The 16,468-nt window shown below is 36.2% G+C and overlaps 2 protein-coding genes across 2 annotated transcripts in view; one reads left to right on the forward strand and one right to left on the reverse strand.

Annotated features, from left to right (window-relative positions):
* Positions 1-16,468, reverse strand: part of LOC136823927 (uncharacterized) — a 402,896-nt gene that overhangs the window by 170,901 nt on the left and 215,527 nt on the right. The gene's annotated exons all lie outside the window — the stretch shown is intronic.
* The window catches only part of LOC136823875 (uncharacterized), a 69,240-nt gene that overhangs the window by 31,338 nt on the left and 21,434 nt on the right, over positions 1-16,468 (forward strand). The window contains exons 20-34 of the mRNA XM_067080031.1: positions 184-285; positions 2,997-3,072; positions 4,973-5,085; positions 5,403-5,523; positions 5,885-5,913; positions 6,480-6,620; positions 7,269-7,441; positions 7,751-7,848; positions 8,916-9,109; positions 9,454-9,544; positions 9,709-9,803; positions 10,216-10,326; positions 11,628-11,690; positions 12,432-12,465; positions 12,757-12,836. Coding sequence (XP_066936132.1) covers positions 184-285; positions 2,997-3,072; positions 4,973-5,085; positions 5,403-5,523; positions 5,885-5,913; positions 6,480-6,620; positions 7,269-7,441; positions 7,751-7,848; positions 8,916-9,109; positions 9,454-9,544; positions 9,709-9,803; positions 10,216-10,326; positions 11,628-11,690; positions 12,432-12,465; positions 12,757-12,836 — 1,521 coding nt within the window. The remainder of the gene's footprint in view (positions 1-183; positions 286-2,996; positions 3,073-4,972; positions 5,086-5,402; positions 5,524-5,884; positions 5,914-6,479; positions 6,621-7,268; positions 7,442-7,750; positions 7,849-8,915; positions 9,110-9,453; positions 9,545-9,708; positions 9,804-10,215; positions 10,327-11,627; positions 11,691-12,431; positions 12,466-12,756; positions 12,837-16,468) is intronic.

The raw sequence follows: 16,468 nt of genomic DNA on the forward strand, positions 1-16,468 counted from the left end.
AATTTGATGAAATTTTGGCCAAATTTTCCAGTGGAGCTGGGGTTCCACCGGGTCTGTGACAAAGGAATGTAATATATATTATCTTGGCTTTCACCGAACACAATGAGGAAGCATAAAGGAAGACGAAATCAGGGAGATTTTCACAAATTGTATTTTAATTTGCTGTTACCTTTCTCCTTTTAGCTATTGAAATTAAAAGGTCAGCATTGTACCAAGAAATTAATCGACGTATTTTGTCAACATCCAATCGAAATGTTGCAAGCAATCATCAAAGAATATAAAAAGGTATACTTGAAAAACAGTCATTAACAAGACGATTCTTTTTTTTTAATCTAATAAGGTCTTTTTAGAATATAACAAGAAGCCCGTTAGGCGTGAAGGCCCAGCAAAAGCGTAATTTACGCGATTTCCAAAAATTCCAAAAAATGTTTAACAAGATTTCAGGAAAGGGATGTCCAAAGGATTTAAAATTTTACTGCGTCGAGCAAAATAAAATGAAAAATAAGTCGACAAGGATAATTCTCCCTTTCTTCATTTCTTAGAACAGGGAAGTGAAAAAATAAACGAAACATAATGTACAGTAGTCAATCAAAAATAAATTGAATGTTGAAAGCTCGAAACTTTCTACCCGAAGGTAAACAATCAAATTCAAAATATCATTAAATTCAACTTCCATAAGAAACAACATCATTGCATGAAAAAAGTTCTAATCTTGTTCAAATTTACACATGAGCTGCATTTTAGTCTACATTTACCATGTCCATATTCCATTTAAAATTAGTATTTATAATAGTTCTGTGTCGAGTTTGAAAAATCAAGCCGCCAATTCGTAAAACACAACAGATCCAGAAACAACCATATTCACATGTAGCATCATGGAAAAAGTTCCAATCTTGTTCAAATTTACACATGAGCTGCAGTTTAGTCTCCATTGCCATATTCCATTTAATCGGTATTTGAAATAATTCTGTGTCGGGTTTGAAAAATCAAGCCACCAATTCGTTGAACGAGACAGATCTAGAAATATATAACCATTTTCACACGTAGCATCATGAAAAAAGTTCCGATCTTGTTCAAATTTACACATGAGCTGCAGTTCAGTCTCCATTGCCATATTCCATTTAATCGGTATTTGAAATAATTCTGTGTCGAGTTTGAAAAATCAAGCCACCAATTCGTTGAACGAGACAGATCTAGAAATATATAACCATTTTCACACGTAGCATCATGAAAAAAAGTTCCAATCTTGTTCAAATTTACACATGAGCTGCAGTTTAGTCTCCATTGCCATATTCCATTTAATCGGTATTTGAAATAATTCTGTGTCGAGTTTGAAAAATCAAGCCACCAATTCGTTGAACGAGACAGATCTAGAAATATATAACCATTTTCACACGTAGCATCATGGAAAAAGTTCCTATCTTGTTCAAATTTACACATGAGCTGCAGTTTAGTCTCCATTGCCATATTCCATTTAATTGGTAATTGAAATAATTCTGTGTCGAGTTTGAAAAATCAAGCCACCAATTCGTTGAACGAGACAGATCTAGAAATATATAACCATTTTCACACGTAGCATCATGGAAAAAGTTCCAATCTTGTTCAAATTTACACAGGAGCTGCATCTTAGTCTCCATTGCAATATTCCATTTAATCGGTATTTGAAATAATTCCGTGTCGAGTTTGAAAAATCAAGCCACCAATTCGTTAAACGAGACAGACTTAGAAATATATAACCATTTTCACACGTAGCATCATGGAAAAAGTTCCAATCTTGTTCAAATTTACACATGAGCTGCATTTTAGTCTCCATTGCCATATTCCATTTAATATCGGTATTTGAAATAATTCCGTGTTGAGTTTGAAAAATCAAGCCACCAATTCGTTAAACGAGACAGATCTAGAAATAACCATTTTCACACGTAGTATGATTGAAAAAGTTCCAATCTTGCTATAATTTACACATGAACTCCATTTTAGTGTTCATCAGCAAATTCCAGAATCAAGTCTTTTTGAAAACAAGAAACTAAAAGTGAAAGTCAGAAATTGATTTAAGGTATAGAATTTTCACTCAGAAAGCTTTATGAAAACTATAACATATGACAGAATGTTGAAAAAGTTTACAAAAAAAAATCACTACAAAGTTTCTTTGGTTTGAAAGTCTCTTGACCACTAAAGCAAAGAAAATGTTCAAGAAAGTAAGAATCAACACATGAAATCAATCTCCTCGCTTCAACCGCCATCTTGTATCTGTTTTGTTTTGAAAACGTTTGTTGTTTAAGGAGCGCGAAATCAGAAAATATATCTTTTTTAGCCAGTACCCGACTTTCGCAAGCTTTTCCCTCTCCAGACGGCAAAAAGTGTGTTACTGGTATAAAGCGCCGTTTCTACCAAAACGGACACACAGAAGGAAACACGGAAAAAAAATAGTGACACTCTCTTTAAAGGCCCACTCGCTAGCGCTGGGCCAACTAGTCCGGAGTTCATATACAAAAATCCACCCAGAGACTATTCAGTGAGAGTATCGAATAAATGCCATATTAGATTTTCGATCAAAATCTGGTCAAGACAATAACATTGTCATTTGAACAATCAATAAAATTCTACGCCTGAAACTGGCATCATCGTACTTGTCTGCTTTTGTCTGAGATTACTTCATACTTCCAAGCATCAAATGCTATCTGTGCTATCCTTTTGGGTCTGCACGTTTTTTTATAAGAACATCCTAAATTTTTGAAGCCTTCGGATGTTCTTAAGCCTAAAAATGTTCTTAACGTGTTCTTATTTTCACCATTTTGTGAGTATTTTTGCCATTTTCCTAAGAAAATAGTTTTTTTAGGGTCCGCAAAGCCTTAAAATGTTCTTAACTTGTTCTTAACATTTTTCCCATATGCCTTATGTTCTTATATAGTTTGTTCTTATAAAAATACGTGTAGTCTTCCTGTCCAAACTGGTTAACCAGCACTATTTTATTCCTTGTTTCTTTTCTTTCATAGCTGACTGAACGAGAATTGGATTCGGATTTGATCAGCATTTTGAAAGGGAATTTCCAGATGGCAATTATTACCATCAGTAAGTATTTCCAATTTTCAAACATCACTGGATCCGGAAAAAAAAACTTTCTTTGTTGATGTACAAAAGTTCTTTTTTTTTTTACAACACTCTGAGTTTCATGTCATCAGTTGCGAAAATATTGAATTGAATTTCTTTGTTGTTGGAATCTTATTTTTCCAAAGACTGCACACGTCCCCGGTGTCGCGGTAAATTAGGACCCGGGAGATTAGGACTTTAAAGTCCTGATTTCTCGGAAAATATAGACCCCTCGGGTCCTAAATGCCCGGTAAATTAAGATCGGGGAGGGAAATTAGGACTCAGTAAAAATGTTTCAATTTTATTTTTTATTTTTGGGGCCAATGACCATGGCCTATTAATTTTTCTTCGTCATCTCTACAATTCAATATTTACCTCGTGTTTATCGGATAAGGGAGACCTTCCACTATTCGATACGCTCCCGTATTCGATGAAAATCCCATTCCCATTGATTGAAAATCGAACAAGAGAGCGTCAACTGTAGTTCCAATAATGTATAATTTTTGTCACGTGTGGTAAAAATTTTTCTAGAATAACAGGGGTGAAATCATGAAGAAATCAAGGATGCACTAAATCATGTTGTATTCATATTTTTAACACAATGATAAATCTGTATGAATATGCAAAGTCATCTCCCATGGGAGTGGGTGGTATTTACGGGATGCTAGGTATGTGCGAACTAAACCTCCGAACCCTGACCCTAAGAGAGACAGAATTTTTCTGGGAAGGTGACCCTTAGAGACTTTTTCACAGAAATTTCTTCGATTGTAAAAAAAATTCTCTGATTCTTGAAAAATAATTCCTACTTTTCGCCATTTTTGACTCGGTTATGTGAAAAACTCGACCCTTAAGAGAAACTGTTTTTGACGTTTTGGTAACCTTTTAACAGACTCTTGAAGTTGAAAAACCTGAGGGTGCGCATGATATAGCCAGCACCTATTTTTATCTGAATACTCCTACTCCAGGCATCTAACTAACACCCTTGAATTTACTGACAAAAAAACACATTCGAAACCACGACTCAAAAGTCACAAATACGGTGGGTTGAGTTGTTTCAGGTTTTTTTAGCAATAGAAAGACTTTAATTAGATTTTATCAGCGAAGTCATGTTTTACCGGGAAAATAGTAGACTAGTAAACTAGTCGTTGAAAACAGACCCATATACAAAAAATTCAAGCTCCAAATAAAAAGAATCGAAGAGGTGAGTTTGCGTGTCTTTTCTGAATTTATTTTCCTTTTCTCTAACGCGCGCTGAATATTTAATTAGTGTTTACATTATTTGATTGACAGTTTTATTATAAGTAATAACCGACTAGTTTACTAGTCTAGGAAAATAGGACTCTTCTACCTTTAAAAACGAATTTTAGTTTGAGTCTTATTTTCCCGTATCGATCTAAATTTCCTGGGAGATCAGGACTCTTGAAGTCATAATATCCCAGCAAATCTCCCGGAGTCTTAATTTACCGCTACACCGGGTATGTTTTGATATAGAGGATGCTCATCGTGTTTTAAATTCCCGTCCGAGAGTTACCCCCGTCTTTGTATTTTTGAGTTTTGGAAACTTGATTAGAAAGTTTTATATGAGAGATTTGAATGAAAATTTGAATGGCTAGAAATTAATATAATCATTGGATTTCTAAACCTTTTAAAGAAAATTGAAACATGTTACCCCAAAATTGGGGTAACTCTCAAACGGGAATTTTATCCCCGTTTGGCATCTGCTATATCAAAACATATCAGAGGAGAGAATGCGTGCAGCCTATAATTATTTACGAAGGCCATATCCTTGCAATGTTCTTTCTGAAATCTGCTGTTTCACTTTTTAGTACGCGTCGAGGTTGTGTTTTTATCTTTCTATCGACTTCATTTTTGTTCGTTGCAGTTCATTACATTCAAAACCCACCAAACTTCTTCGTGGAAAGACTACATGCCACACATTACCGAGGAGTAGATGATGACAAATCTCTTTGCCGTCTCATCATCTCTCGATCAGAGGTATATTACTTATAAAAAGCGCAAGGATGGAATTCTTTGAAAGATTTGAATAAGAATTTTTACCACTTCTAGCTTGAATCTTTAAATCCTGAATTTTAGCATGTTATATCTTTTCCATATCCGAGGAAAGGTGGAAAATATAGAAGAGGAATTGATTTGTTAATTTGTAAGGTTGTTTTGGAAATCCATGAAAGAACTTTTTAACTCTTCAACGATTTCTTTAACAAAATTACTATGAGTGGTCTAAAGCGACCACATAGATACACGCATTGTCCTTCATGTCCTAATGTAATGATTTAGAAACCCGTTTTATACAGAGCGACAAGCTAGAGATGATCAAGCAACTATTCGTGCTACGATATCACATGACGTTGTACGATTACATCGATCGTGTTTGTAGTGGCCCTCTCAAAGGCATGGTTCTCAGAATCGTCGCAGGTAGGTCTATCACTTTTTATTGGTTTTTCTTTGGTTTACGAAGATATTTTAAAATCGCGTTTACATCACTGTAGAGAAACTTGCCTGACCTCCGAATAAAGACTGTAAAAAATTAGAAGTTAAAGCATTTCTAGGGCTCCCCCAGGGCCGGCGTGACACGTGATTGAGCCTTTTTTATGTCGTGAATATGTGAACTGGTAAATATTTGAGCGTGAATACGTGAATTGAGGGACTGGGGGCCTCTTTCAATACTAGCTAAAATTATAAATTGATGATCAGAAGCCAAGGTTCCTCTGTTTAGAAGGGATACGAGTTTCACTTCTTCGCGGTATGAAAAGAGCTCTCGTTTATTTTTTGACAGGTCAACTGACGGATGATGAAAGAGATATGGTGAGTCCTTTGAAAAGAATTCTTAACGATTATTACTCGTTCGGGTTATACCGGGTGGTCCAAAAAAAGTTTAGCCACACGAAATTTTAAGTCGATAGAAATATTTGAAACTTTAAGGAAACTTTTTTTGGACCACCGGATATTTTTACATAATAAGGCACTCTTGTTTTGTGTGTCTTATTATAACGTGGTGAATACTGATTTGATAAATCGAGTGGAAGAGTTATTGACCTAATTACATATTTGTTTATTAAGAGTACGAAAGACACGAAAGACTGATAAATTAGTGTAATTAGATGTAATTCCTTCCTTTCCTTCATTTTAAGTGCAGTGACGTATCGTAATCCGTTAGAGTTGATCAGACAAAAACTTTGACGCCGTTCGAAATCACTTGGTCTCGGCAACCAGTGTATTTATGGCTGAGAACAAAGTAGTTTTGAGAGTCGGTAAATGGACCTTTTCGGAACGTTTTTGGAACCGCGCACTTTGGCCTTTAAGTTAAGGTTGAATGAGACCAATTCACTATTTCTGGAACTTAGAAACTCTTTCTTTTCTCATTTCTCTAGTTCGACTTTCCGCCATTATGGCCTGGTCGTGAAGATGCCAACAAATCTGAACGGTTAACGCTACCAAGGGCTATCATAACAATCCTTCGAAGGGCAAAAGTCACTACGAAATTTGCTAAAGTTTTATGGGCGCAACGTGAGGTGAGAATTTTCTAGACATTTTTTTTCTCCATTAACCAAAGCCACGCTTACCGGATACTACCGCGTAGTTTCAAACAATGACATACCAAACTTTGCCGCTATTACGCTCTACTAGAATCAACTTTATTAGTCATTCACCCAGCGTTAGAAGTTCTTTCATATCTCAGACGGATATCCTTTTCAGTGAAGTATATAGAGAAGCTTTCTGTCTCAAAATTCTGCGTAATTCACCAAAATTTAAAGAATATGTGCTACTTTGTTGTTTTAAAATCAATTTTCCGTCTCAGAAGAAAAATAGTGCTTTGACCACTGTTATTCATCATAAACTATTTTCTTCATGCCACCGATAACGGGCATTAATTACATGGGGGTGGTAGGCTACGTCATATCTTCCTTCGTTTCCAGAGTAAAACTCCTACTTTTGGGTAAGGTCTAAAAACCTGGAGCTGTCCATTGTGCAGACTAGGGGGCGGAAGATATATTGAATATTATTGTCCGGGGGGTCAACTGATGCTTGTCCAGGGGGTTAGATCTGTTGTCCGGGGGTTCAAAAGTGACATTGTCCGAGGGTAAATTTCCAAAACATATTATATCCTCCACCCCATATTCAAACTTTTTTTCCATTTTGCGGTTTTTTTCCATTGATAGAAACAACGTGAAGAGGACGAGAGCGCTTCCGATTATGACGATCCGGATGAGGTGGAAGAAGCGCCGATGGATAACAACGGAACGGATCCTGCTGTGGAAGAACAAAAAGATGTCAACAGTGAAGAGGAAGAAGAAGCTGAAGAAAGAGCTGCTCAACGCGAACTGAAAAATGGGTATGTATGAAATATACCATTTTGTGCTCAAGGGAAGGTGTTTAATCAAGCTCGAAATATATTGTTTTTTGAAGGTTTTTCAAAATTTAAAGTTCGGGGGAGAATTGTGATTTTAGTACTTATTTTAGTATACAAGAACTCTCTTCCATTGTTTTTTGCATTTCTAAATCTGATCTAATCTCAGGTCGCAAAAGAGTGCTTAATAAAAAGTATATACATACTGCAGTGACGTAGAAAAAAATCACGTCGTAAAAACACAAATCCTATGAAACAGAGGCTTGAATAGTATTTTTTCTTGTACCATCAAAGGTTGAAGAATATCTCTTTTGCTGATGACGTCGAGATCAACGAATTCGATGACTTCCATTCCATATTCAAAGATATTTCATTTGCTAACGCTTCTCGAGGTAAGTCATTTCCTTCGTTTCAATGGTTACCATCCTTTAAGATAAGATTCGACTTCCTGGACTAATCCCTTTTCTGGGGTTTTTCCGCTGTTTTTTCCGGGATATTTGGCATAAGACGGAAAGTTATGCAACTACATCAACTACATGTTTTTTATAAGCAAGTGACTGCACCTATATCAGGCTCCCATTATGCTTAGCATTCTGTTGTTCTCAAACAATAGAGCCATTGTTTAGGTACCAAAAACTGAGCCTGCATATGCTTATAAACGTTATGCTTAAATAAAAAAAATGTAATCGGAGTTTTGGTAACTTCTAGAAAGTGGCAGTGGAATCTTACCGGAAACGCTAAAGTTCTAAGGAGCTGAGTCCAAGAATCCACTCTTTCAAAATTTCTTACTTGTGGCCTAATCAATGAAAGTCACGAAAATAAAGTCTAATTTACGATTACCCTGCTCCAAGAGGGGAACATTTTCACTACAAGGCATAAAGGCCGGTCTCCTTCGAGCAAAGCTTCCACGCTATTGGTCAAAAGAAAAATGAAGCGACACCATTGGCGCGATCTGACGTAACGGTTGAAAAAAAGTTGAAATGTGTTCAACTTTTTTTTTCGAGCGCGCGTTACATTTTTATGACATAATCTTTTTTCCCAGCAAAAAGGATTGAAGCCAAAAAGTGCGATCGTAGCGTGCGCAAGTGGAGACCGGCCTTTAGAGAAAAAGGTCTTCCCCGATTCCAAACCTTTCTAGTATTACCGGGGTAGTTAAATGATTTTGGAGTAAATTTTGGAGCATCTATACATTCAAAATTAGCGGCAAACGCCCGGTGTTTTTCGGGTGCTTCCGTATAGAGCATTATGCCATGAATATCACGAATACAAAAATCCAAAACTTTATGTACACGGTGGTGTTTTTAAAATGTGAAACGTACAGGTTACTTTAGGTTTAATATTTCAAGCAAAAGAACGGTTTAAATTTCTAAACCGAAACAACTAATCTGGTTAACAAAACGATTTTTAACCCGAATGTAGATAAAGCACTGCTGTCCATCACACTTTTATTTTGTCTTAGGAATTTTGAAGAATGTCAATCCAGAAGTCCCTGAAGAAGAATTAGATGAAGATGGTGTTCCCATCCCCAACGAAGAGGATGCTCTTGGCAACCACCAACTCACACAACTTAACGGCCCCGTCATTGACCCGACATTTTCTGGGCGGGGTCCACCTTCAATCGCCAAAGTACCGTTCAAAGGGAAAAAGAAACCGGTAAGAATTTCGACTGTTCTTATTGTTACTGTTGTTGTTGTATTTCAAACAAAGTCGCCTTTTATATTGTGTCATTCAGTATGACTCATTTTGACATGTGTAGTTTGACTTCCCCAGCCCCCTAATAAGTTAAACTTTAAAGTTTATGGAACAATTTAGATTTCTCGTTCGTTATTGAACTAACGAGTCGTAGATTCAACTCGTTGAACACCAGTGAGCACCAGATTTAAAAGCCTGGCTAAAATATTCTTTGTAAAGGTCATTAGGCCTAACTATTAAGGTTATTAAATTTTGCTGTTTAAGGGCGATATCCTAGTCCAAAATGTCATTTCATAATTTTTTAGATGGTACGTTGTACAGTGACAGGTGTTTCGATGGAACATTTCAACGCGCTCAAAGATGCTCAAGCAATCGGAAAAGCTCTCCTTCAGAAAAGTAAGAAATATCTTCCCTTTCAATGTTTTGTTCTTTGGCCTTTCCCCCGTTCCGAATTCTATATCAGTGGGTCTTTTGATTGTCTTTCCTATAAATATGCTATAGTTTGAAAATGTCAGATAGACTTATTTTTGACTGCAAAATATTGTCTTCTTTTTTTATAGAGCGTAACGTTGAAGGCATCCTTCAGTTCTTGACAACACGTAACAACGCACAACGTCAATTGGTCATACGTGAATTCTTCCGTCGTTACCGACGCGTGAGTCACGTCATCCCGTTTTCTTACTTTAATGAACTGAAGATTAATTTTCTGCGATATTTTTTCTTAGTCACGACAAAATTTGTACAAATTCAAGGTTTTTTTTAATGCACGAAGCTTTCACAGCTAGCAGCATGATTTTGTTGATAAATTTTGAAAGAAGAAAAACATTACATCTGGAACCGTTTTCAAGTTTTCTCTTCGATTTTAAAGGATTTGGTCCCACCGTTTGCTTCACAGCATTAAAAAAAGAAAAAGAATGAACATCTCTCTCCACCTTCCACGCTGCGCAAGCTCCAATTTGAAAAAATTATTTTGTAAATTTTGCCTTGTCATTATTTATACTGTGCATATGTTTTATATATCATCAAAAATAGTGGCTAATAAATGACTTTGAAAACTCTCTTACCAGGATTTGGTGGATGATTTACGAAAACTTGGTCCATACTTTGAAAACATTACATTGGCTTTGCTGTTAGCCAATGAAATCTATGATGCTGTTAGTTTGTTCGCTGGTATTAATGTAAGTTTTATATGTAAGTTTTATGGGTAATCAGAAGGTCTATTAAAGTCTGTCCAGATATAATTGGCAGTGGAAACAAGAATGCCTGTAACTTTTGATAGTCAAATATAATTTCCAACTTTTAATTGCACTGTTCAAAAAAGATAACATAACCCCCGTTTTTAGTAATAAGTTGGAGATTTGATATTTCACAGAAAAGTCCTACCAAGGGGTATTTCGGGTCCCATATCTTCCGAAGGACTTTTCTGTTTGCCTTGAAATTTAAGAAACTTCTTAACCTAACCTTCTGAACTACCACTGGTGTAAAAATGAACGTTAAAGCATAAGTAGAAAAAAAGCTCAATTTTTACAATCGCAAATTTAACCGCTAAAAATCGCAAATTTTTCAACCAAAAATACATTCAAATATAGTGCTTTTGATTCTCTAAAACAAGCAAAAAAATTTCCATAATTATATTTGACTATCAAAAGTTACAGGCATTCTTGTTTCCACTGCCAATTATATCTGGACAGACTTTAGTAAAAATAGTGAGGAAAAAATCCTCCACATTGCCCGATGATGGGAGAAGCATCTCTCGAAACGTAAATCTCGTGATCCAAGCCACAATAAACTTCCAATATGAATATCACTGGGTCGATAAACGCAAACTTATTTAGATTAATGTAATCTTTCTCTTTCCAGTCGATCTAGATTCTTCTTCTTTATCGTTTATCGTTCTTTAACGAACGATGTAGGTAAGTCAACAACGTAATCACTATAGCGACAATTGATCCCGAAGATGATTTAAACACACTCATTCTTTTCCTTTCAATCTTGTTTTCTCTAGACTTCTTCAATTTTTTGCGCTCTAATCTTTGGATACTTATTGCAGTGCCATAGGAAGCATTTCCATATTGGGGGACTGAAGTTTAGTGACACCGTGAGGGCCAACCATGGTTTGGCCCGAGGGGGGAAAATTTGAAAATTTGAGCTCTAGATTACTTGAAAATGCACTCAATTGTGACAATTATGACAAATTAAAAAAGAAAAACTTTGCATTTTGCAAAAGAACCATTTTTGAAAAAATTATTGGGGGGGCATAGCCCCCCTTTGCCCCCCCCCCCTCAGCTGCTACGGCACTGCTTATTGCTAGTCAAAACTTCAGAGGATATTAGTTTTGAACTGACCCGGCTAGAGGTTTCTACCCAAACCTTTCAAACGTAAGACGAGTTCTGTCTATTAAGCTGATACAGAGGAGAGCCTAATTAGTTTGCTAAGAGCACTTGGAATACTATGATGTATGTATTCTTATATTTTTTAGCACATGGATCAAGCAAAAGGCGTCGATATCATCATTTCAGTCTTGTGCTCTCGCCAAAATGACGTAAGTGAACTTTCTACTATACCCCTACTATCTTACAGTTAAGATTTCTGCATCTTTAGAAATTTTTAAGGAGAAATACGTGTTGAATCTTCAAGGCTTTTAACGTTTAGACAAATGCCGAATGTATTGCCTACGACTCATCAAAGTTAACGAAAAATTCGAAATACAAAATCCCCCTCGAAAAGTAAAGTATAGAAGGGACCTTATTAATGAGAAGGGGGGCTGGAAATATGAAGAATGCTACTTATAATGCATAGCAACGTCTTAAAAACCGTGAATCTGTTGTTAAATAAGAAGTGACTTATAAATTATATTCTTAGCCTAAACCAATGGATATACACTTAGTACAACCTCCCAACAAGTTCAGCGATTCTTCATCCTTAAAAGGGGTAACCAGATAAAAATTAAAACTAAGCTCAAAAGATTCCTTCCATGATACTAAGTAAGACCCCCATATGTTTTTAAGAAAAAAACAATCTGAAGAAGATGTATGATTTACAATTTCAGATTTTCGTACATCACGCGTAACCTTATGTTGAAATTCTATCACTTTCAAGGAGAAACTAAAAATTACAAAACCTAAATATCTTGACTTAAGCAAGTAGCCAGTAAAATTTGGATGTTCTGCTAAGGACTATTTATGTAAAGAATCTTTTGGTTGAATTTCAATTTTTATCTGGTTATCCCTTGAACATCTTTATTTATCGTTAGTAACCGTAGAACCTGTTATTTCTCTTATAGGAGGTGGCAATTATTCGTCGTGCTTTCCAAGGAAGTATGTTTAACATTTTTCTGGTTCGTTTGCTTGTTTGAAATCAAATAGTCTTCCTGCGCCGTAGATGATTTTTCCTTCAAAACAGTTTTTTGTATTACATCGATAGTTTGACACCGTGGCCTCTCAGTCAAAGCTTTTCCCTCCTTTTTGCTTTTCTAATTCTCTACCCGGCAATAAAAAGGTAACGTTTTTCTCGGCCTTGACCTTGAGCTTAGTTGTCTTATGAACTCAAGCTTGCCTCTTCTCTTTGTTTCACTGACTCAAACAAAATTTTCTTTTCTTTCTATTTAGTTTTCGGACTCAATCTGATAGAAGAGCTGGAAAAAATGACGGTGGGCTTTTGTCAAGATATGCTTTGTCTTATTGCTGAGGTAAGATACGAGAGCTCTATTTAAAGTTTAGATGTCAGATTTTGTGATGTGTGTTGAAACTCATCCCATTCGTTCGCTCGGAGCGTAACTCGAGTGTCATCACTATACATCATGGTATATGTGTCTCGTGTGCACAGGACCAACAGTTTCTGGAAATCACTAAATCATTCCTACGTTTAACGATACGGTAGCTATTTCCTGGAAAGGCCTGGGATTAACTTTTTCTCTCCTTAAAACGTCATGAAAGGGATTCTATTTTCCAGTTTTTGATAGAGTAGCGTGAGTATCACAGCGTATGAATGTTAAACTGTGACGACCAACCCCGATTCTATTTAAACGCGAACTCAGCTAGAACAAAAGTAACCATGACAATCATCCAGAGCCGTACAAATCAAATCACAATGAAAGGGAGACTATGATTAGGAATCCAGTAGCGTAAATAGGAGGGGTGCAAAATTTGTGTAAGAGAGCAGATTTTTATGCCACAGTAATTATCTTTTCATATTATAAATAGACAATCGCAATGTCATAAGAATCTGCTCTCCTAGACAGATTTTGCACCCCTCCTATCTACGCTACTGGAAGCGATTTGAGCAGCGTTAAGGATTTCTTTTGAAGGATACTCGTTACACATATATTCAATGATATAGTTTGCTTAAGCTTGGCATAAGGATATGTGATCACCATTTATGATTCTTTAATTAGCAATTTTAGCACGCGCGGTAAAATTCTTATTGTCCGTCTCCAAAGGTTGAATTTCAGAGAATGCTAAACTGGTGCTCAAAGTATAGCCTAGATATCCAGGCGGTAAACTGTTTGTTCACAGTCTAGATTTGGATATGTTATGTTGCTAATATACCGCCTGGTCTTCCTAAATCGATTTGCATTATCAAATCAGAATGCAGTCCGCATGCTTGCGCTCACTTCGCTAAAGCCATAAGGCTTGATCTACATCGTGACACGGAGAAATTATGTAACAAAAATAGGGTAATTCCTCACTTTTTAGTTTAGATAAAGAAAGAAAACATGGTCATGACGATGCATACAAACTTACTGATAATGACGGCCTTCGGTGTAATTTTTGGATTCTTGTTAGGTTGCTCTTTAGAAATTTCTGTTTTGCTGCCTTGGGTTGACTGGGAAAGTTTTGGAAACATGGGTCTGCATTTTCATTTTCTAGGAAGACCAAGCTGTAATTTCAGAACTAAAAAGAATTATTTTTCTGAAATTTAAAGCTTGGATATCCAGGCTGAAGTAAGTGATAAAGTGGATGGTAATTCTAAGAAAAAGTCTCAGTTACATCATACTAACCTGATAACAGCTGTTCATAATTTTCTTACGTGCACGGTAAACCTCTGATGGCACTTAAAAATTTTACATCTGAGGAAAATAGTCCTCCTGCGGAAAATTTTACAACAAGAATCTTGTTGTGCGCCAGAAAGTCAAAAGCTGATACGGCGCCCTATTCATAAACACAATCACGCAACTTTGTTGTCATCCCCAGTCCTTTTAGACGAACGTGGTCCTTACGATTTCGAGATTGGATATTCGTCAGATTGTTATGTTTCCACCCATCCCTTTAGAGCTTCAGCGTGGTGGACAGAAAATAACCACAATCTGCTCTCAGGTTACATCATACAGTATTCTGAAAATATCACAATTAAAAGTAATAGTGTGAATAACGTCGGAATTCAACATGAAACGAGGCGTATTCACTTACAGCCCTTTCTGTCGAGAAACTCATTTGCCCCATACATGCGCAGCTATTGGCGGCTACGGTCGAAAAGGTGTATTCACTAGATTCGCCAGATTCGGAATTCAACGTCAAAAGATCACAAACTTATTTTTTTTATATGCAAAAACGTCCAAAATTTTAGACCAACAGAAAGTTGTTAGCGGAGGACGGTGGACTTTTTATGATGTACATTATAAATGCTCATTAGAATTTAGACGTAACAAAAATACTCAAAAAATACTTCAAGACTTCAATACAAGCGCATTCTCTATTGCGACACAGTAACGCTTATACAATGGAGTGTCCATAACTCGAACAGGCACGGGGAACACAAAATTGTTCGAATAAGGAAATTTCGTGTTATGGAGTATAGTTTATAACGCATTGTTATAGAGGTTCGAGTTAAAGAGACTCCATTGTATTAATTAGATATTGCTGAAAGTCTGAAACATTTGCTTGAAGCAATACAATTGACAATCGACAGACAATAAAACAAAAATATTTGTTGTTAATAACTTACGAACACAAACAGTTCAAGCTGATACTGGGAAATCCCCCATCAATCTCACATGACTATCCACAAACATCAAATTGATGACAAAAGCGACTTTTTAAATGTCAAGGAAGGAATTTACATAAAAGATCCATTTGAAATCAATGAGTTGTGTTGGTGGCTGTTTGTAAAGAAATGTCTTATCATTGGCAGCACTGATGAAGGTATTGAAAATTTTCCGGGTGTGTCGCCTTCTTTGACATTTTAGGTTTTTGAATATAACTTTTGAACCAATGAAATAAATTAAAAAGTAATACACCAAATTTTAAGTTAGGCTTTTCTCTGAATGATTCCGAAATAATCTTTGAAAAATCTCTTTTCTACTGCCTACAATATCAAGTTAAAGAGGATAACTTATTTCTGGCACACCCGGTATAGTGTAGTCTAGATTGATTGAGAAGAGATGAAATTACCAACAGTTTTATGCTATACGTGTAAACAATCAGTTGCGTTGTGGCAGGGGGGGCCAGGGGGCCATGGCCCCCCCAGCGGAGCTTTTTTGAAGGGGCGCCGAAGAGCAAGGGGCGCCAAAAGAGATTTTCGAAACGCGCCAATCTTAAAAATCATACTTTATGCGCCTTAAATTGCGCCCAGGACCAATTTTACTGAGATAATTTTAAAATACTTGCATTTTTTTTCACTCGCTTCGCTTGCAATAAAGTTAATTAGTAACTTCTTTGCAATCTAGGTATTTTACAAGTTTTTTGTGTACAATATAGCATTATTAAATGAAAATCTAACTGCGCCCCAAGACTAATTTGCTGACAACAATATTGAAATCATAAACCATCAGTTTTTCCGCTCGCTTCGCTTGCATTACACATTGTTTCTTTAAGTTTCTTTTCACTCTAGCAAGTGTCAAATTTGTCTATTTTTATTTAGTGATTTAGGGTATCTTGGCAGTCGATTTTTAAAAATTTTCTAGTCGGCCCCAACCATGGTGGGCCTGTTTTTTCCTTTTTCCATTCATCAAAGATATATCTACTCTTCTCCATTAAATATTTCCTTCCTCATTATGCCTAGGCAAATGAATTAGTAAAAGTTTAGAAAATGGTGGGTGAGGGCACCACTTTCGAAAATTTGGGGGGGGGGGCGCCATTTTAAAAAAATTGATTTTGGCCCCTCCAGAAAAATTTTCCCACAACGCCACTGTAAACAATCATCAGTTGAAATTATGCAGTCTAAAATTATTTCTAGGTATAATCTTTGAAAAACTTGGGTCTTTTCATAGTCCTTTGTATTACTGTGAAGATAGAGGTCATTTATGATGAACTTAGTTTAGGGATCATCCATTCCATATGAGGAAAGAACACATGCCATAGATTTCACAGACGAACAGTTATT

The sequence above is a fragment of the Clytia hemisphaerica genome, unplaced genomic scaffold (genome assembly GCF_902728285.1).
Source record: "Clytia hemisphaerica strain Z4C2 unplaced genomic scaffold, Clytia hemisphaerica genome assembly, whole genome shotgun sequence".
Taxonomy (NCBI): domain Eukaryota; kingdom Metazoa; phylum Cnidaria; class Hydrozoa; order Leptothecata; family Clytiidae; genus Clytia; species Clytia hemisphaerica.